At 37.1% G+C, this 24,862-nt stretch overlaps 1 protein-coding gene across 4 annotated transcripts in view; it reads right to left on the bottom strand.

Annotated features, from left to right (window-relative positions):
- Nucleotides 1–24,862, bottom strand: part of FAM13A (family with sequence similarity 13 member A) — a 285,708-nt gene that overhangs the window by 153,904 nt on the left and 106,942 nt on the right. For all 4 annotated transcript variants that reach the window (XM_064486374.1, XM_031433856.2, XM_064486371.1 and 1 more), the window contains exon 5: nt 11,399–11,552. In XM_064486374.1, the coding sequence (XP_064342444.1) occupies nt 11,399–11,552 (154 nt within the window). The remainder of the gene's footprint in view (nt 1–11,398; nt 11,553–24,862) is intronic.

Raw genomic sequence — 24,862 nt, forward strand, 5'->3', positions numbered from 1 at the left:
CTGGAAGGACACTATTGTCTAGGTACTTCCATCCCTGGGAGACCAACTAAAGAAAACAGCAGAAACTCAGTTCTAAAGCAAATACAAGTAATCTTCGAAATCTTCAAATATTCACTGGCTATTTACTGAGTGTCCCTATTTGCCAAACACACACTATATAATGATTTAAAGTAGGCAACTTTTGAGGTGTCAGTGCCAAAGTCTTGCTAACTCACTATAAGCAGTTTAAAGGTTACACAGCATAACAATGTTTTCATAAGCAAAAGTAATTTAGTCTACCTTCTGTTAAACATTCCTCATAATAGGAAAGAAAGAATTTAACATCTGGCACATATATACCTAATCTATTCCAACGATTCCTGAGCAGACATGACCTTCTAGTGTTTATCTGTACGCATTCTACGAAACAAGATGTCTGGGGAGAAGAAATTAACAGTAATCTGAATTGTAAATATGTGACTATGATTTAAAAACTGGAGCCATAAAAGTACCCAGAGCTAAGCAATAACTTTGAAAACTACTTTTATTACTTGATGCTTTATACTGATTGATAATCTAATCAGTCTCCACTATTAGAGAATATCCATTTGCATCATGCAAGCAAACAGTATTTTATCTTTGCTTTTCTTAAACATCACTAAATATTTTTTAACCTTCAAACTTGGAACCAATCTAAAAGGCATAGCTCACAATCTAAAGAACGATTTGATCTGAAGAAATGAGCAAATGATTTTGCTGCTACCTCTGAGTTCCTAGGTTCTCAAAATGATAACCTATAGATTTGGGTGGGTACAAATTAGTCATTTGCCCAATGTAAGTTCACCCACACAAAGATACAAAACTGCCAAATCACAAGGTATCAAACAACAACAGAAAAACCAAAGCATTTTTTGTTTCCTATTATGACTTCACTGTTACCTAGTTTGGAGTATTCTTGAAGGCTACAGAAAAGACTAGGAGTAGTAAAAACAAGTAGGACTAGAGTCAGAAGAACATAATTCAAGTACTTCCCTGATACTGAATTGCTTTAATACATACCGAATGAATAAATGTATAAATGTTCATGGCACTGATGTTCCAATTTAAAACTATAATTTTGGTTATTTTTATAGTAGGTCTGTAAACGGTCCTTTGAGTTCAAAATCCAGCTGTCATTTGCTGCTATTGACCTTGAATAATTGACTCTGTAGACTTCCTTATCCACAAAATACAATTAAGATCATTTACTTTCCAGGGTTCTTTTGAGAAGTAAATGAGATAATAGGTATAGAAGAACTTAATACAGTATCTGGCATAAAGTCCCCCTTTCCTTTTTTGCCCCTCTGTACCTGCACTGATTTTGTTTGTGTGTTGCAGACTATAAATTCTCTTAGAGACAGAGACATGTCTCATTTATTTTCTGAAGAGGCCCAGCATTTAGTCCAGATCTTTGCACCAAGTAGGCAATAAATAAGAAAAAAGTGAACAAACATATGTTGAAGTTAATTTTAGATTATATCCCTAAATAAAAAATGGAGACATATGCAATGTTTTTGAGCATGAAACAGACATGGGAAGTGTTTTAGGAAGCTCATATGCTATATCAGCTTATGTGGTAAATGACTCAATAGGAACCCTGGATTCAAACTTGCCAAAACACCTACTGATAAGTGAGCATGTCCCTCAAACTAATTGCTGCAGAAGGCTATTCTAAGATTTTTTTTCCTTTTGCCCAGAATATTTTAAAGTAACTGTCTTGAGAGTTTCTATATGAGTCACACAGAAAAATCAGCATAATTATTTTATAGCCAGACTTCAACTTTAAAACCAAAAGTTAATATTTAATCACTACTCCCCAACTTAGTGATCTGCTGTGGCTCAAAATGACTACTGACTACTTTCCATAATCAAATAAAACATTAACATACAAGGATCTCCCAGTCCAATCATATATGAAAAAATGTGATAAATGAATGACATATAGCTGGAGATAATTTCAAAATAAATCCCCAACAATATAACAAGCAATAGCAACACTGTCTAGTAAAGACAGTCTCACAAGATGTTTATTTGGAATAGAATGAGACTTGTCTAGATACTTCTAGATAGATATTTAGTAACATATTAATCACATTATTTTCTGTAGGTACACATATATATGAGGTTCTACATTAACTCTATACATACTGATAATTTGTGCACAAAGTATATAAATAATATGCATCTACTAGGCAGACCAGGCTCACAGTCTTCCTGTCCGCCTCTGAATCTGCCACCCTCCTGGGTAAATTCAGGGTCAATATGGATAAACCACCATCTTTGTCATCCCTTAACCATCTTCCGTCCGATGATTTTCTCTTTTCCACCACTTCAGTTACTCATTCTCATCAACACAACTTAAATGTTATCATCGCTGCAGGGGGCTCTACCTCCAAAATGACTAACACAGACACCCCATTCTCTGTTCACAGCCCCTGCTTTTCTAGCTTGCTCACCTACTCTCATTGCAAACATTCTCCAGTGCCTCCCACGGTGTTGCTCTCTCATACCCTAACTTACCTTTCTACTCATCTCACCACCTGCACTACCACTACCTGGGTCCAAGCCACCATTGTTCCTTTGTTCCTTAATGTAACGATTGTGATAAGCTCCCGGTGGGTCTCCCTGTGCTTCTACCTGTCCCTCTCAACAGTCTATTCTCTATAGCAGATAGAGCAACCCTTGGAATAGGTAAGTCAGATCATGGCACTCTCTTGTTCAGTACTGTCTAATAAAGCACCATCAGAATAAAAGTCAAAGTCCCAACAATGACCTGCAAGAGCACACATGATCTGGGCCCTTGCTGCCTCTGTGACATCACTACTTTTCACTTCCCCCTTGTTGACTGTAATCCAACCGCATCAGTCTTCTCGTCTCCACTCTCACACAGAGCAGGTGGACGTCCCTCTCAGGCCTTTGTACTGCTCTTCTCCCTGCCGGTAGTCCTCTCCTCAAGTGTCTTTACGGCTTGCTCCTTCACCACCTTCAAGTCTCGGCTAAAATGTCCCTCGTCAAGGAAACATTGTGACCATCTGATTTAAACGAGCAAATGACATTCCCCTACCTCACCAGCACCACTTCTCTCCTTCCCTGCTTTTTCTCTACAGAACACATCACCATCTGACAAACTCTGTATTTCCTTAATTCTTTGTTTACTGCCCATTGTTTATTGTATCCTCATTAGAATAGAAGTGTCATAAGAGCAGAAGCTTGCTTCTGTCACTGATGAGTCTCCTGTTCCTAGGTAGGCATCAGATGATTATTTAATGAATGCAGCGAACATTTGATAATCCATTATTTCAACCATATTTCTGCCACCAAATTGTGTATATAAATATCTAGGTGATTAAGTTAATTCTTGAGTGCATATAAGGGAAAAGCTTCACTAAAGTGGGATTAAATCATCTTATGAAAGCAACTCTAAAATTAGTCTGAAGCTGGAGAAATTAAACTATGGCTATTATACGCCTACTTGAAAGATGTGATTCTCTTAGCCCAGTTACTCAGACATAGAGCTTTGGCCTTCCAGTTTGGCAAAATAAAGGCACTTCTACTTACGCTCCTCACTGAAACCTACAACAAACAAAAATAATGAAAAAGAGAAAAGAAAGCTTCACCTTAAGAAACCGGCCATAACTGTAGACAAACAACTATGAATACTACCTGTTAAACTCAACAAAATGTGGAACAAAAGGCCAACAGCCAACATATACAGTCTCAGACCTCCAGCAGACTACAGATTTTCTCCAAATGTCACAGTCTTACGAGGACTACCCAAAATTCCTTTGATTGAAGTAACTAGATCTGGTGGACATGGCCAAACCATTGCAAAATCTGGAAAAACCTTGTAGGACCTGAGGTTCACTCCTGCAGAATGGTGGGGAAAATAGAGGTGAAGAAGGAGGCATGCAGGCAGACCTTTTCCCTTATCTTTGCCTTGGCCACCTGGTAGAGGAAGCCTGTGTGGAAGGGAGGCTGATGAACACGCTGCAGAAGCCAGTTTTGCAGCTCTGACCACAGTCAGTTGAGGAGAAATAGATATCCAACTACTGCCCTGACTGCCTGTTATAAAAATGCTTCACTGAGTCACGTTAACTTCCTGCTCAAAAGGGATAAAGTAAAAAAATCTAAATTACAGCTTAAACCAAATCCATCCTGTTCTTAAAACCTTTCATCATTCTCCCATTCCTATAAGTTTTAACTACCTCGTTAAACTCCACATTTATTTGACTCTAATCTCTAGCTTTCTCCTGCTACTTCCTGTGGTCTAGCCAGAAATGTCTGGTCACCACTACATGAACACTCCATGTCCTTTAGCATCCCTTCCTACCAAGAAAGTTTTCTGTTCCTCACCTACCTACCTCCCTCTCCCTACCACCTTGTTGAAATCCCAGTCACTTTTCAGAGCCACTTAATATCCGATTCTTACATAAAACTCCCACTTAAAAGAGTTTTATGATTTATTAAATAATTCATTTTTAAAAAGCAGATCTGGATAGATACACTAAATACTAAAATACACTCTTTAGTTCATCAAGAATGCAATCAGATTCTTGCTTTCCAAAGACAAAAGGATAATTTAACCATACTGAGAAAACGAGAATACTGAATAGTAAGAAATGTCTAGAAGAAGTAACTTCTGTCATGAGTAACACATCTGATCAACAACTGTATTTTTCTCCTTTAGACTCTGTCTTCCTTCTATTATCAAGTCTGATTTCCTTTAAGGTAAAGTGAAGAAAGGTCATATCATAAAGTTGGTATGACCCCAATATCTTTATTTTAAAGCTAAAACTTATTGAAAACTTGCTATGATTACCTAATTTAATTATAACAAACAACAGCCAAATTAGTTACAGATATTTTTCCTACTTTACAGATGAGGAAACCAAGGTTGAAGCAGAGACTGAGCAATTTGCCCAGAGTCACACAAATTGTAAGTTCTAAGTCAATCTGATTCCAGAACTGGAATTCTTAACTCTATGCTCTAAGCTTATTAATGTATCTACTGAAATATCTCTGACCACCCCGTTTCAAAGTAGGCCAATGGCTTCATCAGTTACTCTTCATCCTGTATTATCTCCAAGCTTCCCCCAACCCCAATGCGATACTTTACATGTATTCTATAATACTTAACTGGCCTTGAAAATACTTTCACAAGCATTAATGGTTTAAATTCCACAAAAAAAAATCTATAGGATTTTCACCATTCTGTACAGCAAGGAAGAGGAACACAGATACTATAAATTACCCAGTCACATTGCTGAGTACCTAGGTTACAGATATAAGCCTTCTGAATCTAAAGTCAGTGCTTTTTCCAGAAAAGCAGAAGGCTTTAGAAGCTTCTAATACCTTCTCTTGGATATGGTGGCAGTCATGAAATATTCAGTGAACTGTCATGTTTCCCAGTTTCATTCAATTAACTTGAAGACATTCATTCTTATTTCTTTCATAATATGTAGAAATTATGATCATAGACATTATTTTCAGTAAAAATAATGTAATATAATGAGTCCAGCCACTGATCAAGGGATTTTCAATGCCAGGCACTGTGCTCATCAGCTTGATAGGCATGAGGCCTGAATGACATGGTCTCTCCAGTTTCATCCATCAGTGACTGCTGGCACACAACATGTACGGGCAGGAGTGGTAGGAAGGATGTGTGAATAGCCAGGGTGGTTTCAAATCATGAAAAGCATTGTATGTCAGGCTGAGATTTCAATGCATAAAGTAGGGATAGGTGAAGAGGAACCAGTGAAGAATTCTGATATGGGAAGTAGTATTTTTATATTTGCATGATGGAAAGTAACTTAAGCAGCACAAGAGGGAAAATGGTGCCAAGGGGCAGAGCAGAGTCGGGGAAACCAGTGAAAGGCTACTGCAGCAGTCTCCCACAGATTGGCTAGTTTCCAAGTTTGGCTGATCCTTAAAACTGCCAAGGAAGCCCTTTAAAACACAGGTCTTGTGCTATACAGCCGGGCCTTGTTGTTGATCTCTTCTGTATGGAGTAGTGTGTATCTGCTAATCCCAAGCTCCTAATTTATCCCTTCCTCCCTCCTTCCCCTCTGATGACCATAAGTTTGTTCTCTGTGTCTGTCCACTTGTGTCATTTTTTAGATTCAACATTTAAGTGATATATATTTGTCTTTCTGTCTGACTTACTTCACTTAGTATGATAATCACTATGCTGTACACCAGAAACTAACACAACATTGTAAATCAACTATACTTCAATTAAAAACAAAAAACAAAAAAACCACGTTTTGAAGGCCTGCCATGAGTTTTCTGATTCAGTCTGGGTCACCAGGTGAACGTGATAATGAGCCAGGAGTAGAATTCTCCTGCCTAGATGAGAGGCACTGAGGAAGCACCAGTGAGGGCAGGAGAGATGGATGAGACACACAAGCAGTAGAATTAACAGGTTTTAGTGATGGATGGACATCAACCTGGAGTGACTGTGTGGACAGATGGGCAATTTGCTAAACCTCAATGAACTCAGATGAAGCATTCAGATCTTCAGGGGAAAGGAAAGATGATGAGACAGTCCACGGAACACGCAGGCACAGGTGAGCACTAGGCAGTTAGACATAGATGTAGGTTTGCCAGGGAGAGCTGTGGACTGAAGGCCCAAGAATGAGCCCACTTAATAACACTGTGTAATTCTGACTGAGAAGGAAGGGTCCTCAAAGAAGATGGAAGACAGGCCAGAGAAATAGGAAGGGAAGAACTATTCAATGTGCATTCAAGCATTTAATGGGGAGAGCTGGGTTTGGGGACAGAGTATAAGGGGCCTAAATTCCAAGTAAAGAAGTCTTGATTGTATATTATCAGCAAATGGAAGTGGGGACAGGGGGAGGCCACACAATGACCGCTAAGGGTTTCTTTACTTAAGTCAGGACTACGTTATGATCAGGTTTGTTCGGGGGAACATCATTCCATCACTGGTAGAAAAGAGATGGGGACAGGGTGAGTCTAGAGGTGGGAGAAGAGTCTGAAATTGTGTGGCTATGATAAAGGCCTCGTCTAAAGCAGTGGTGGGGGTGGACACAAGACACCCACTTCAAGAGAGAGTATGAGTCCCAGCAGGAACGACAGAGGAGGAGGAGGAGTCCGGGGCAGATGAAGGCTTCCAGCGTGTCAGGCTGGTGGCTGGTAAACTGAGTTTGGAGAGGGCAGAACACAAAGTTTTGGAGGTGATGTTGTGGGTAGGAGAAATTTGAGGTGCCCCATGGTTTTTTATGGGTAGTGAAAATATGGCTCTATGGCTCTTCTGATAGGCTGAGGCTAGAGCTACGATTTAGTTGTCAGCAGTAGGGTAACTGAAGTAAAAGACAGTCACCCAGGCAAACACATACTTAGCGAGAGTAAATGGTGATCAGCAGTGATTGTCAGGAGAGTGAATGTGGGACTCAGAATCAGATCTAATACTACAGCTACTGCCTGATCTACACCAAGTGCAGAGAGACATACATTCTTTATTTGATTATTGCTATACTCAGTGCATGAATCTGTGGGGTTTGTCTTTTTGGTGATCACATCACACTGACATCTCATATTGTGCTAGAAGTTAACTAAAATCCATGTATAATTTTCTTTCCTTTTTAAAATATATTTTTATTGAAGTATAGTCAGTTTACAATGTGTCCATTTCTGGTGTACAGCACAATACTTCAGTCATATAGGAACATACATATATTAGTTTTCATATTCTTCTTCACCGTAAGTTACTACAAGATATTGAATGTGGTTCCCTGTGCCATGCATGATTATCAATTGAACTGTCACTAATTTTGGTCTCCTCTTATCTATGAACCTAAGTATAGGACTTTCCTACTATACTAATTACATCACATTTGATGCTTTTGTTGCAAGAAACAGAATACTGAACTAAAAGCAGTTTGTCCTATGGGGACGTTTATTCCCCCCATGTAACTAAAAGTCCAGAGGTTATGTGTGTTCAGGGTTGGTTCAGCAGAGGAGCGATGATGAGGAACTGAGGCTTTTTCCGCCGTTAGCTGCCAACCCCAGTGTGTCGCTGGTACACTCATCAAGGGCAAAAGGTGGTGGCAGCAGTGCCATGCATCCTGCCTTCACACAAGGACATCTGAAAGCAGGATGGGAGATGGGGCATCTTGACACAGAGGACTACTATTTTCCTTTTTTTAATTAAAGTTAAAAAAAAATTTATATATAGTAAAAATGCATAAATCTTAGGTGTACAGTTAAATGAGTTTTGACAAATGCATACACCCATAAAACCCACTTCCTTATTGAGAACATTTTCATTACCCATGAGGGCTCCCTCGGGTACTTTCCTAGTCAATCATCATCACTGCCGCCACTCCCAACTCTACCCACAGACAACCACAGCTCTGATCTCTTAAATCATTCTCTTTTCTGTAATTAGGGATGAAAATATTTCCCCAGAGCCCTCTGCCCACAGCACACCTCCCCTTACATCTCTCTGGTCCAAACTGTGTCACTGGGGACCCTTAAGTCAATCACTAACTCAAGAGGATACCATTATAGACCATTTTCATGATTCATTTACCTGTCAGGGCTGAGGGAAGGGCCCGTCTGACCTCAGCACATTACTACAGGCCCAACTAAAACAGGTGTTTTGCTTTTTTTGTTTTAAAGCAAGGAAGAGTAGGGAGAGATCCGTATGTGTACACACACACACACACACACACACACACACACACACACACACACACACACACACACACACACACACACCCATTCTGTTGGTCTACGGATTCAGCCATCCAGTATCTGACCTATTCTTCCAGCTTTATTTCACTTGCAGAAGTGCTAAGTATGCACTCGAGCAAGTCAATGATTAAAATACTGCAAATGACACAGACAAATGACCTTCCCTGACGTGAACAGTAATACATTCCAACACTCTGATCAAAGTTCTTCACCCAGGTCCAAATAAAACCAAATTTACATTTGTCTGGGCCTCAAACTTTCATTGATCCCACAAAGATACACGAGAACGTCACCCACCACTTTGTTTACACAGAAGTGTGTCACTGTATATGTTTAGTACTTTCCGCCTTTCCTCCGGCTCAGTCCTTTTCATGAGCCTTCACTTATTCTCAGCTCAGATATTTCATGTCTCTGTCACTCTAGTGTATTTACCACCTGTTCTGTGCCTATTTCCTCTTTCTGTGTACTTCCTTCTAAAAGCTGAGCTCATGAGAATGATACTTTATTTTTTAAGTTGCCGTTCCATTTTTTCCTGTTTTTCAGTATGTTAATGATATCGTTGTGAGCTTCCCAATACCTTTTTAATTCAGCTTCCTTTGGCTTATATCTAATGTTTCTATTATCTTAGGAATCAAAAAAAAAAAAAACCTAAAAAACAAAACTGCTTTCTAAACCATATGCAGGTTTACATATCTAATAGCGGCAAGCACATTCTTATCATGGACTCCCAAGTGACGCTGGCATAGCCCATTCAACTAATTTCCGTAACTTCCAGTCCATCCTCATTGGCTATAATTAAGTCTAGAAAATCACACTGCCTTGTTGCATCGTTTACCGTCACAGAGAGAAGACTATCAGCAGGGTCAGTAAGAAATGCATTAAATATTCTGCTTTAGCAGAATGATGCTTCAGAGTATAGACATGGAGTTTCCAGTTATGGCATTTATCTGCCTCTAGGCCAGATCTGAAACTTGCATTAGCAGGGAGTCATATTCATCTACCTAAGAGATCTGCATTTGGCTCCCACAGTATTATCGGTTTGTGTATCTTGTACTCACAGGATGTTCTCCACCATGCTTAAACCTAGCAGCTCAAGGACTTCCAAGCAGGGCACTCTTCCAAAGATCTCAACAGGTGTTATTTCATTTACACAGCATGTGAGCTTCCCTCGGTGTATTCTAGTGATTATCTGTTATCTCAGCAAGTTAGTTTTGCCTAGGAGATCATATTTCTCTATTTTAATTCTATTTTAGGTTTACCTTATTATCTTATCAGCCCTAGCTAAAACGTATGTGTGTTAAAAAGTGTTTATCAGAGATACGTAGCTGAGACAAAGTCAATCAGTTTTTAATATTTTAAAAAGAGACTGTCTGCAAAGTACTATAGGAACCAGAGAAACACATTTAAGGTAGATTTTTTTTTTCTATTTAAAAATTATTTAAATGCTTTGTGGCAAAACTGATACAAGGCTGTTGGTGTTTTTGTTTTTGTTTTTTTTTTCCTGACATTTTCTCAGCTACCATGTTACCTCAACCTTAGGCCACATTTGACACTCTCCAAAGTAGCTCATTTTATCATTTTATCTGAGCACTTTTCTTCCCTTCCATCAAATTTCAGTTTAAAGGGCTCTTTATCAGGTTGGCAAGATTCCTGTTAAATGCATTTCTCTCAGAAGTACTCCATCCATTACAGGGAGTCTCTCGTATTCACATATAAGCCCTAGTTAAGAAAACCTCATTTTGGTTGGGTCCTACATGATTCCCCTTAACTTTCATTTCTTCAAATTCACACCTCAGCTGGAAGAAACAAAAACACGCCTTCAAGGCCCAAACCAAGTGCCTCTGGTTTTTATCACTCATTGCCATATAAGTCAACAAGAACACAGTGTGGTCTGTAAATATGATAAGTCTCAGGAAACCTCCTGAGGGTACCTCTCATATCAGTTGCATATCAAGATTTACCTCAATATAAATGGGAAATAAATAAGATGACCTCCCTCTCGACCCATATCTGAAGGATCTGGTTTGGATGTTCATCCTCTGACTCTCAACGGTAAATCTTTAGAGACCTACACACACTTACCTACTGTGTAAAAAATATGTTATAAATTATTAGTCAATGTACAAAAAGATTTAGATAGTATATGTTATTGGTTCCTTTACAGGTTTTAAAAATACTCTCCTTTACAGGTGATAGTTACCAAGGACCACATATATGGGACATACAATCCGAGGTTGAACTTGAAGTGTGCCAGACACAAGAGAGACCACTAGACATGGTCATGCTGTCTTCAGGAATCTGTAGTCTACTCAGTAAGCTAGCACTCCTGGACACAGACTTAAGCATGTATCCCGGCTGTAACACCAGGCTTCCATAAAAGGTGGTACGCCCAACTGACCACAGCACTGGGTTCACGTAAGTGCTTTTGAGATGAGTCTACAGCAGCCAAGGAAATATCAATTCACAATCATTCCCCAATCTTAGAATATATATCACTTTAACAAACACTTGATACAGAGAGTAGATTTCATAAAAAGAATTCAACAAACAGAACTAATAATCTGAAGTTATATCCACACAGAATTTTTAAATAAAAATCATTTAAATAAAATATCTTCCATTCAGGATACAGCAATATTGAAAATTAAATACCGAAGTTACTTACTTTTACCATGATAAGCCTCGCCAGGTTTTCACACCTCTGGTTATCATTTTCCATATACTCTACTTCAAACAGGGTATTATAATTTTCTAGTATTTTAGCCATTATCTTGTTGCAAAGGTCTTGTTCTTTCATGCCTTCAAGCCCAGGTGGCACACTAGAAAGAAGGAAAATATTAAGAGAATTACTTTGTAAAAACAAAATGCCAGCACAGCTGACTTGGGCTTATACTTTTGACATTTCCTGAATGATCGATCAGTCTTCTTATGAGGACATATGAGATGTCCCATAAGCTCTATACTGACACAGAGAATGCTGCTGGGACAATTAGAAAATTCCCAAGATCTGAATAGCTTGTGCTGAATAAGAAAAGTACACTTTGTTCCAGGAAGAAGGTATAGGTTAACATGGGTGCATTAATACTTTGTATACCTTAGAAACTGCTACATATATATACACATTTATAAAAATTTAAAAGCAAGAAAGAATAAATGTTATGACAAAAAGAATTCGTGTTTTATCAGGACAGAAATACTCAGCCACACAAATAATAGCAGCACAGTCTTTATTTAAGGATTTCTTAGATGCTGCATGAAAGGTACAAAACTTAAAGGAAAAGATGAAAACCTCTGGGGAAAATGCTGATAATTGTTGAAGCTGAGTGATGTGTACGTGGAAGATTTATTATACTATTCTCTCTTCTTTTGGGTATGTTTAAAATGTTCCGTAATCTTAAAAAGAGGTATAAAAAGCTTTTGAATGCTGAAGACACCATATATAAGGTAGAGAAACAAGCAACAGACTGGAAGAAGAGAAATATCTCTTCAGTAACATGGACAACTGACATAGGATTAGTAATCAGACTATCTAAAGAATTCTTACTAATCAATAAGAAAGTGAATAATTTTTTAAAAATGGAAAAGGAAGACAAATTGAAAAATTCATAGAAGAAAACACCTGGACAGTTAAGAATCTTATGAAAAGATACTTAACCTCACTGAGTAACAGGAAATGCATTTAAAAAGTAGCACTGAAGTATTAATTAATACTCATCAGTATTAGTTTCCTATGGCTGCTGCAACAAAACCATGGCAAACTGGGTGGCTTGAAACAATTATTCCCTCACAGTTCTGGAAGTCAGAAGAGTAACACTGGTATCACTGGACAGAAATTCAAGCATGAGCAGGGCCATATGCTCTACAGAGACTCAAGGGGGACAATCTGGCTGGCAGCATTCCTTGCTGTGGCTACATCACTTTCAACTACAGTCAAGGCCAACATCTTCAAATTTCTCTCTACTCCATCTTCATGTGGCCTTCTCTCTGCCCATGTCCAAGCTCCCTCCACCCGTTTCTTATGAGGATACATGTGATTGCATTTAGTGCCCACCCAGAGAATCCAGGATAATCCCTTTGTCTGAAGATCTCTATCTTAATTACAACTGCAAATCCTCTTCTTTTCCCCAAATAAGGTAACATTTCCAGTTTCCAAGGACTATCACCTGATATCTTTGGGGGACATTTCTCAGCCTACTACACCATCTTTGGGGTACATACCCTAAGGTGACTCCCAATGACTCACACTCTTGTACTCCCTTCGGGTGTACGCAGAAACTGTGACTTGTGTCTGATCAAGAGAATATGGGAAAGGTTCTGTGATGCCGCTCCCATGACTATGTTACATTGTGTAAGACTCGATCTTAGCAGACTGGAGTGAGGATTCTGCTGCTAGCCTTAAAGAAATAAGCTGCCTCAGTCAGAGAGGGCCTGTGAGAGAGCCACATGGCAGGGGACTGATGTGGACCTGCGGCCTCTAGCTCACAGCCAGTAAGAAGCCAGGGTCCTCATCATGCTGCTGCAATAAGTGAGTCTATCAACAGTTCTAATGAGCTTGAAAGCAGATTCTCTCCCAAACTAGAGCCTCTTTATGAAAGCTCAGCTGATAATCTGATTTCAGCTTTGTGAAACTAAAAGCAGGGGACCCAGCTAAGTTGTGCCTGGACATCTAAGCTACGGAAAGTGTGAGACAGCAAATTTTTATTGTTTTAAGCAACTAAATTTGTGGTGATCTGTTACACAACAATCAAAAACTAATACTGAGTTTGGTACTTGGAAGTGGGTTGCTGCTGTAACAGGTATCTAAAATGGGGGAGTGGCTTTGGAACTGGATGGTGAGAGGAGACTGGAAGAATCTGGGTAGCATGACAGAGAAAGCCTAAAATGCCTTCAGCAGATTATTAGGAGAAATCTGGACTTTTAAGGACACTGCTGGTGAGAGTTTAGAATTGTCAGCCAGACTTTAGTAAGAAAGCGATAGGGTCAAAGGAGAGTATGTTACATCTTACAGAAGTAAAATAACAGGCAATGAGGGAAGCTGTAAGGCATGCTGGACAAACTCAGGCTGAGCCCCAGAGCGTGAATTTCAAAACCCTTTCATGTTCCCTGTACTGATGACTGGGGGAAAGATGAATTATGGCCTCCTAGGTCTTCATGTGGAAATAAACAATAGGTCTCAGTAAATAATGATTTTAAATAGAATAAAGAATGCAGGAACAAATGACTGTCATCAGGCAGTAGAAGTAACCACAGCAAAGACAATAAATCAGTCATAAGACTCCCAGTTGGGTTTCAAAGGTAAAAATCAGCCTGAAGCACGTTCCTGAGCTGTTCTGCAGGATCCAAATCCCCTTAAGCAATCAGCCACCAGATTAACTGGAGTCTAAGGAATGATGATGCTGACCCTTGCTGGCTCTCATGACTTCACTCAACTAGGTGCCTGGATTTTATCAACCTAGAGTGACCTCTGCCTTATTTTAATGCTAAAATCTCTACTCCAAGGGTGCATTCTGCCACCATTTTTGAACAAGCAACTTATGTTTGAGTATGTTGACGACTGTGTAAGCGCATCTACAACTCCACCTCTCCATGGAGGATCACACTCACCCTTTTATGAACATGCATGCACCCCATAGCTTAAAACTTTCCTGATCTTGCTGTTCAGGGAGACAGTGTTTTGAGAGCTATCTCCCCGTCTCCTTACTTGTCACAAGTAATAAATGTTTCTGCTTTAATCAAAAGTACTTGGTCTGTTCATTCGCTAAGCACCTCAAGTGATGGACCCATTGCCTCCAGTAACAGAAGAAAACAAGAAACACGTTATTGAAAACCGGAGGAAGGGAGATCCTTGCTTTGTTGGCAAGTTTAGTGAAATTGTATCATGCAGTTACGTGGGAAACAGCATTTGTAAGCAACAAGTTGTATAAACAGTCTAAGAAATTTCCAAGCAATGTTTTGAAAGCACCACCTGGTTTCTCCTTGCCACTTATAGTAACATAGAACTTGATTTTAAAGTTGACTCTACAGATGGCAAAGGACACTGAAACTAACAGATTCACCACCGGGAAAGCCACCTTGACAGAAAAGGTTGAGACTGTGACCATATAACCTTATGCTAAAGCCTCAGTAAGTTCAAAAGTCCAGATTATTGTTAGAAAAATTTCAGATGATTAAGGGTATATCTCACAGACCCTTTCAATCAAACCAGAGGGCCTCTAGGAATTTAAAGGCATTGCCCCTCAGTCATCTTAGCATGCACTTGAAATACAGAAAGGATCATTTTGGAAAGATCTGTGAATATGTCTTTTTTCTAATGGAGTGAATCCCAGTGAAATCCACCGTAAACTTCTGTTTTTGAGAAACTTATTTCAGCAGAAACACTGCCAAGTTGGAATGAAAGGGACAGATAGGGTACAAAATGAAAGGAGGCTGCTAGATTTCCAAAATTCTATTGGCAGGAGTCAGGCTGATAAAATTACTAAGCTGCAAACATTTTATCAACCTAGAGTGACCTCTGCCTTATTTTAATGCAAACATGTGCTGACTTTCATCAAAAATGAAGGATGACTCAGAGGGCAGAGCCAAGAACCAGGAGGGTGAAGTTGAAAACCATGGAGCAGTATTCCCAGATCTTGAAACCTAGTCAATAGATTCCCAGAATTTGCTGGGCTGGATATCAGAAATATCATAAGCCAGTGAATTTTTAAAACAATCTTTCATTTCCTCCTGTTTGAACTAGAACATCTAGAGCTGTTATCCTATGCTTGTTCCATCATTATATGTTAGGTGTGTTGGGGCAAATAACTTCTCTCTTTAGTTTCATCCTTTGAGGATACCTTTTTCAACCAGAAAGTCACAACCAGTTTTGAGATGTGTTTATTGCAAGTTATCAGTAGGAAGAAGAAAGAATCAGTGAACATGAAGCTAGTACAATGGAAATTACTGAGTCTGAGGAACAGGAAGAAAAAATATCAAAGAAAAGTAAATAGAGCCTAATGGACTTATGAAACACCAGCAAGTGAAGCAACATACGTATTGTGGAAGTTTTAGGAAAAAAGAGAGAGGCGCAGACAGCATATTTGAAGAAATCATGGCTGAAAACTTCAAGATGTAAGATTTGAGTATAAATATTCAAGAAGCTCAAAGGGCTCAAAGACCCACCCTGAGACATACTACAAACTTTCAAAAGACAAAGAGAGAATCTCGAGAGCAGCAAGAGAGAAGTGAATCATATACAAAGAATCCTCAATCAGATTATCAACAGATTTCTTACCAAAAACTTTGGGGCAGAGACTGATATATTCAAAATCCTAAAATAAAGAAACTGTCAACCAATAATCATACATGTGGCAAAAGTGTTCTTCAAAAGTGAAGGAGAAATTAAGATATTCCCAGATAAGCAAAAGCTGAGGGAGTTAGTGACCAACAGATCTACCCTGTAATAAATGCTCAAGGGGGTCCTGCACAGTGAAATGAAAGGACACTAGACAGTAAACTGAAGCTGTATGGAGAAATCAATATTTCAAAAAAGGTAAATACATGGGCAATTATAAAAGCTTGTGTTACTGTAACAATGGTCAGTAACTGCACTGTTTTCTACATAATTTAAGAGACTACTATACTTAAAGTTCAAAAAACTTATTACTGTAAAAGCTAGTAATACTGTAACTTTGGCTTGTCACTCCAAATCTAAGAGACTAGTGATTTAAAAGAATTATTAGTTACCCTGATATCATAACCAGACAAGAACACTAAAAGATAAGAAAATCACAGGCCAATATTCCTAATGAACAAAGACACAAAATCCTCAACAAAATATTAGCGAGCTGAATTCAATAATACATTAAAAGGACCACACACTATGATCAAGTGGGATTTATTCCAAGGATGCAAAGATGGTTCAACACTTGCAAATCAATATGATAATCACATTAACAAATTGAAAAGACAAGAATTATATGATCATTTCAATAGCTACAGAAAAAGCATCTAAGTTCAACATTCATTTATGATTAAAAACTTGCAACAAAGTAGGTGTAGAGGGAATGTACCTCAATATAAGAAAGACTATGGGTGATAAGCTCACAGCTAACAACATATTCAATGGTGCAAAGCTGAAAGATTTTCCTCTAATATCAGAAACAAAACAAGGATGTCTACTTTCACCATGTTTATTCAGCACAGTATTGGAACCCATAGCCAGAGCAATTAGGCAAGAAAAAGGATTAAAATACATTCAGAGTGGAGAGGAAAAAATTAAAATGTCACTCTTTGCAGATGACATAATATTATATATATATAAAACCCCAAGGGCTTCACCAAAACATTATTAGAACTAATCTGTGAATTCAGTAAAGTTGCAGGATAAACAAAAAATACACAAAAATCAGTTGTGTTTCTATACACTAATAACAAACTATCAGAAAGAGAAATAAAGAAAACAATCCCACTTACAATTATATCAAAAAGAATAAAAGACCTAGGAATAAATTTAAACAGGAAATAAAAGACCTATATGCTGAAATCTGTAAGACACTGATGAAAGAAACTGAAGAAAATACAAATAAATGGAAAGATATCCTGTGCTTGTGGACAGGAAGAACTAATATTGTTACAATATCCATAATACCCAAAGCAATTTATAGGCTCAATAAAATCTCTATCAAAATTCCAAAGACATATTTCACAGAAATAGAAAAAAAAATCCTAAAATGTGTATGAAACCACAAAAGACAATGAAATAGCCAAAGCAATCTTGAGAAAGAACAAAGCTGGAGGCGTCACACTTTCTGATCTCAAACTATATTACAAAGCCACAGTAATCAAAACAATATATTATTGGCATAAAAACAGGCAAACAGATCAATGGAACAGAATTGAGAACACAGAAATAAAACCATGCATGTATGGTCAATTTATAACATGGGAGCTAAGAATATACAGTGGAGAAAGAACAGTATCTTCAATAAATGGTGTTGGGAAAAACTGGACAGCCACAAGCAAAAGAATAAAATCAGACCACTATCTCACAGGGAATTAAAGACTTGAGTGTAAGATCTGAAACCATAAAACTCATAGAAAAAGACATAGAAGGCAAGCTTTTTGACATACATCTTGGTGGTTTTCCTTTTTTAATGAGACTATAGTTGATCATTATGTTGTACACTTGAAACTAATATAATGTTATATGTCAAGTACATTTCAATGATAAAAAGAGAAGTATGTTAAAATATAAAAAAAGGAATTACTAGTTTATGTCTTGGGGCACACAATGTATTAAAGATATAATTTTTGACATCAACAACCAAAAGGGGTGGGAATGGAGCTGTAAAGGTGCAGTTTTTGTATGTTACTGATCCTAAAAAACTGACATTTATTAAAGCTGATATTTATACAAATTAGAATATTAAAACTCCAGGATAGTAAATATAATTCTCATGGTAATCAAAAAGAAAACAACCATAGAATGTATACAAAAGGAATGAGAAAGGAACTAAACCTTTCAGTACAAAAAATGAACACAAAAGAAAATACTAATTAGGAAATAAGCTACAAAAAAGCTGTTAAGGCTTTCAACTATAAGTACTAGCAAAGTAATATACAACAACAATAATGATAAATAATTAACACTGCTCTATGTTATATATGAAAATTTTTAACACAATAAATCCTAAGAGTTCTTATCACAAGGAAAAAGTTCTTTTTCTTTTCTTTTGTATCCATATGAGATGATGGATTAACACTAAACTTATTGCAGTAATCACTTACTTATATAAATAAGTCAAATCATTATGATGTAGACCTTAGACTTATACAGTGTTGTGTGTCAATTATACCTCAGTAAAACTGAAAGGAAAAAAAGCTGTAAGGCATATAGAAAACAGATACTATACTACAGTAACAGAATTGCTTTAAATGTAAATGGACTGAACTCTTTAACAAAAGACAGAGACCTGCAGAATGGATAAAGATACATGATCCAACTATATGCTGTCTACAAGAAACTTGAGATCCAAAGACACAAACAGGTTAGAAGTAAAAGGATGGAAAAAGATATTCCATGCACATAGTAAGCAAAAGAGTGCAAAGGTGGTTATTCTAATATCAGACATAATAGACTTTAAGTCAAAAAGGTTACAAGAGATAAGGAAGGTCATTATATATTCATAAAAATTTCAATACAACAAGATAACTATTACAAACATTATGCATCTAATGACAGAGCAACAAAATACATAAAGGAAAAATGGACAGAATTGAAGGGAGAAACAGACTGCTCTACAATAGTAATTGGAGAGATTTCAATGCCCCACGCAGAACAACAGATAGAACAACCAGACAGAAGATAAATGAGGAAACAGAGGACTCAGAGAACAACAAATCAACTAGACCCATCAATATACCCAGAATGTTCTACCCAGTAACAACAGAATATACACTCTTCCCAAGTGTACATGTGACATTTTCCAGGACAAACCATGTGTTAATGCCACAAATTAGGTCACAATACATTTAAAAAGACAGACAGTGGAAATTGATGGGAATACAATCATTGTCGGAGATTTTAATACCACATTAACATCACTAGACAGATCTTCCAGACACAAAATAAATGAGGCAACAGAGAAATTAAATGATACAATAGAAAAATTAGAGTTGGTGGATATTTTCAGAGCACTACACCCCCCCAAAATAGGACATACATTCTTTTCAAGTGCACATGGAACATTTTCTAGGATTGATCATGTACTTGGGCACAAAAGAAGCCTCAACAATTTTAAGGAGATAGAAATTATCTCAAGCATCTTTACTGACCACAATGCCATGAAAATGGAAATCAACCACAGAGAAACAAAGGAGAAAAAAAGGAAACAATGGAGATTAAACAACATGCTATTAAAAAACCAATAGGTCAAGGATGAAATCAAAGTTGAAATTAAGAAATACCTTGAGACAAATGAAAATGAAAACACAACCACACAAAATTTATGGGACACAGCAAAGGCAGTGCTAAGAGGGAAGTTTATAGCGATAAAGGCCTTCCTCAAAAAAGAACAATCTCAAATAAACAATCTAACCCACCAGCTAAAAGAATTAGAAAAAGAAGAGCAAAAAAACCCAAAGTCAGCAGAAGGAAGAAAATAATAAAGACCAGGGAGGAAATAAATAAAATAGAGATTAAAAAGACCATAGAAAGAAATCAATCAAACCAAAAGCTGGTTTTTTGAAAGAGTAAATAAAATCGACAAACCTCTGGCCAAACTCACAGAGAAGAAAAAAAGTGAGCACAAATAAGCAAAATAAGAAAGGATAATGGAGAAATTACAACAAATAATATAGAAATACAGAGTATCATACAAGACTATTATGAAAAACAATATGGAACCAAAATGGATAACCTAGAGGAGACGGACAAGTTTCTGGAAACATACAGTCCACCAAGACTGAATCAAGAAGAAACTGACCACTTGAACAAACTGATCACTAGAAATGGAATCAAATTAGCAATAAAAAACCTCCCTACAAATAAAAGTCCAGGACCGGACAGCTTCACTGGGGAATTCTACCAAACATACAAAAAAGAACTCATACCAGTCCTTCTCAAACTTTTCCAGAAGATTAAAAAGGACGGAATACTCCCAAACTTACTCTATGAAGCCACCATCACCCTGATACCAAAACCAGGCAAAGACACTACCAAAAAAGAGAATTACAGACCAATATCACTGATGAACATAGACACCAAAATCCTCACCAAAATATTAGCAAATAGAATCCAACAGCACATAAAAAAGATTATACATCATAATCAAGTGGGGTTCATCCCACGGACACAAGGGTGGTTCAACATATGCAAATCAATTAATGTAATACATCACATCAACAAGAGAAAGGACAAAAATAACATCATCATCTCAATAGATGCAGAAAAAGCATTTGATAAAATTCAACACCCATTTATGATAAAAACTCTCACCAAAGTGGGTATAGAGAGATCATATCTCAACATAATAAAAGCTATATATTACAAACCTACAGCCAGCATAGTACTCAACGGTGAAAAACTCAAAAGCTTCCCACTAAAATCTGGGACAAGACAAGGCTGCCCACTATCATCACAACTATCCAATGTAGTCTTGGAAGTCCTAGCCATAGCAATTAGGCAAGAGAGAGAAAAAAAAGGGATCCAAATTGGAAAAGAAGAGATAAAAGTGTCACTATATGCAGATGACATGATACTATATATAGAAAACCCTAAAAGCTCCACACAAAAACTACCAGAAATAATTGAAGAATTCAGCAAGGTAGTAGGTTACAAGATTAACGTTCAAAAATCAGTTGCATTTCTTTACACTAACGATAAATCAACAGAAAAAGAAAGTAAAGAAACAATCCCCTTTAAAATAGCACCCAAAGTAATGAAATACCTAGGAGTAAATCTAACCAAGGAAGTGAAAGACATTTACATGGAGAACTACAAAACACTGATTAAGGAAATTAAAGAAGACTTTAAAAAATGGAAAGATAACCCCTGCCCCTGGATTGAAAGAATCACTACTGTTAAAATGGTCACATTGCCCAAGGCAATCGACAGATTTAATGCAATCCCTATCAAATTACCCAGGACATATTTCACAGAACTAGAACAAATCATAATAAAATTTATATGGAACCACAAAAGACCTAAGAGTGCCAAAACATTACTGAAGAAAAAGAAAGAGGCTGGAGGAATAACTCTCCCAGACTTCAAACAATACTACAGAGCTACAGTAATAAAAACAGCATGGTACTGTACAAAAACAGACATATGGACCAATGGAACAGAATAGAGAGCCCAGAAATGAACCCACAAACTTTTGGTCAACTAATCTTCGACAAAGGAGGCAAGAACATACAATGGAATAAAGACAGGCTCTTCAGCAAATGGTGTTGGGAAAACTGGACAGCAGCATGTAAACCAATGAAGCTAGAACACGCCCATACACCATACACAAAAATAAACTCAAAATGGATCAAAGACTTAAACATAAGACAAGATACGATAAACCTCCTAGAAGAAGATATAGGCAAAACATTCTCTGACATACATCTCAAAAATGTTCTCCTAGGGTAGTCTATCCAAGCAATAGAAATAAAAGCAAGAATAAACAAATGCGATCTAATTAAACTTACAAGCTTCTGCATAGCAAAGGAAACCATAAGCAAAACAAAACGACAACCTACGGAATGGGAGAACATTTTTGCAAATGAAACCGACAAAGGCCTGATCTCCAGAATATATAAGCAGTTCATACGACTTAATAAGAAAAAACCAAACAACCCAATCAAAAAATGTGCACAGACCTGAACAAGCAATTCTCCAAGGAAGAAATACAAATGATCAATAGGTACATGAAAAATGCTCAATATCAGTAATTATCAGAGAAATGCAAATCAAAACTACGATGAGGTATCACCTCACAGCAGTCAGAATGGCCAGCATTCAAAAGTCCACAAATGACAAATGCTGGAGAGGCTGTGGAGAAAAGGGAACCCTCCTACACTGCTCCTGGGAATGCAGTTTGGTGCAGCCACTGTGGAAAACAGGATGGAGATTCCTCAAAAGACTAGGAATAAACTTACCATATGACCCAGTCATCCTGCTCCTGGGCATATATCCAGAAGGAACCCTACTTCAAAATGACACCTGCACCCCAACGTTCATAGCAGCACTATTTACAATAACCAAGACATGGAGACAGCCTAAATGTCCATCAACAGATGGCTGGAAAAAGAAGCTGTGGTATATTCATACAATGGAACACTACTCAGCCATAAAAACCGACAACGTAACGCCATTTGCAGCAACATGGATGTCCCTGGAGAATGTCATTCTAAGTGAAGTAAGCCAGAAAGAGAAAGAAAAATACCGTATGAGTTCACTCATATGTGGAATGCAAAAGAAAAAAAAAGAAAAAGAAAACCATAAATACAAAACAGAAAGAGACTCACAGACATAGAATACAAACTTGTGGTTGCCAAGTGGGTGGGGGTTGGGAAGGGACAGACTGGGATTTCAAAATGTAGAATAGATAAACAAGATTATAGTGTATAGCACAGGGAAATATATACAAGATCTTGTGGTATTTCACAGCAGAAAAAAATGTGACAATGAATATATGTATGTTTATGTATAATTGAAAAATTGTGCTCTACACTGGAATTTGACACAACATTGTAAAATGACTACAACTCAATAAGAAATGTTAAAAAATAAAATAAAATAAAAAGACAGATAGCATACAATGTATCTTTTCTTACCATAATAGGATAAGGTTAGAAATCCATAACAAAGAAAATTGGAAAGTTCACAAATCTGTGGACTTAAATGACACATAAACAATCAATGGTTTAAAGAAAAAAAATCTCAAGGATAATTAGGAAATACTGAGAGATGAATGAAAACAAAACCACAACAAACCAAAACTTACAGGATGCAGCAAAGTAGAGCTAAGGAGGAAGTTAACACCTATGAACACATAAATTTTTTTAAAAGAATACAAATCTAAAACCTAACTCTACAACTTAAGGAACTAGAAAAGGAATTTTTAAAAAGTCCAAAGCTAGCAGAAGGAAGGAAATAATCAAGGTTAGAGCAGAGATAAATAACAACAGAAAAATAGAGGCAACTAATGAAACCAAAAACTGGTTCTTTGAAATTGACAAATATTTAGCTAGATGGATTAAGAAAAAAGAGACAAGGCTCAAATTGTTAAAATCAGAAATGAAAGTGAAGCTATTACTATCAATTCTACAGAAATAAAAAGGATCATAAGAGAGTACTATAAATATTTACACATCAAATTGGAAAACCTAGATTGAATGGACAAAATTCTAGAAACACAAAACCTACCAACACTAAATTATGAAGAAATAGAAAATATGAATATCTCTGTAACTAGTAAGAAGGTTGAATCAGTAATCAAAAAATCTACAAAGAAAAGCCCTGTACCTGATGGCTTCACTGGTAAATTCCACTAAACATTTAAAGAAGAACCAATGCTAATTTTTTCTCAAAATTTTCTAAAAAACTCAAGAGGAAAGAATACTGCCTAACTCATTCTATGTGACCCAATTTCATTGATTCCAAGGCCAGACAGACACTACAATAAAACTGCAGACCAAAATCCCTTATAAACACTGATGATAAATTCTCAACAAAATACTAGCATATTAAAATAATTATATACCATGATCAGGTAGTATTTATTCCTGTAATATATAGATGCTGCAACATACAATAATCAGTATAATATGCCACATGAACAGAATGAAGGAAAAAAGATGCATGACCATCTCATTTGATGCAGAAAAAAAGCATCTGACAAAATTCAACACACTTTCATGATAAACTCAACAAACTAGAGAGAGAAGGTAACTACCTCAACACAATAAAAGTCACATATGAAAACTCCACAGCAAATATCATACTCAATGGTGAAAAACTGAAGATTTTTCTCTAAAATCAGTTACAAGGCAAGGGGATACCCGTTTTCATCACTTTCATTCAACACAGTACTGGAAGTTCTAGCCAGAGCAATTACACAAGAAGAAATAAAAAGCATCCCAACTGGAAAGGAAGAAGTAAAAGTATCTCTTGTTTGCAGAAAACATGATCTTAACTAAAAATAGAACTACCATATGATCCAGCAATTTAACTCCTGGGTATATAAATGAAATGAAAACACTAATTCAAAAAGATATATGCATCCCAATGTTGACAGCAGCACTATTTACAAAACCCTAGACATGGAAGCAATCCAAGTGCCCATCAACAGACAACTGGATTAAGAAGACATGGTGTGTATACATACACAATTGAATATTACTCGCCATAAAGAGATTAAAGTACTGCCACTTGCAGCAGTGTGGATGGACCTGGAGAATATTATGCTTAGTGAAATAAGTCAGACAGAGAGAGACAAATACTGTATTCCACTTATATTTGGAATCTAAAGAAATAATACAAATGAATGTATATGCAAAACAGAAACAAACTCACAAATACAGAAAACAAATTTGTGGTTATCAAAGGGGGAGAGACAAATTAGGAGTACGAGATTAACAGATACAAACTACTATATATAAAAAT

This window comes from Camelus dromedarius, chromosome 1, assembly GCF_036321535.1.
Source record: "Camelus dromedarius isolate mCamDro1 chromosome 1, mCamDro1.pat, whole genome shotgun sequence".
Classification (NCBI taxonomy): Eukaryota; Metazoa; Chordata; class Mammalia; order Artiodactyla; family Camelidae; genus Camelus; species Camelus dromedarius.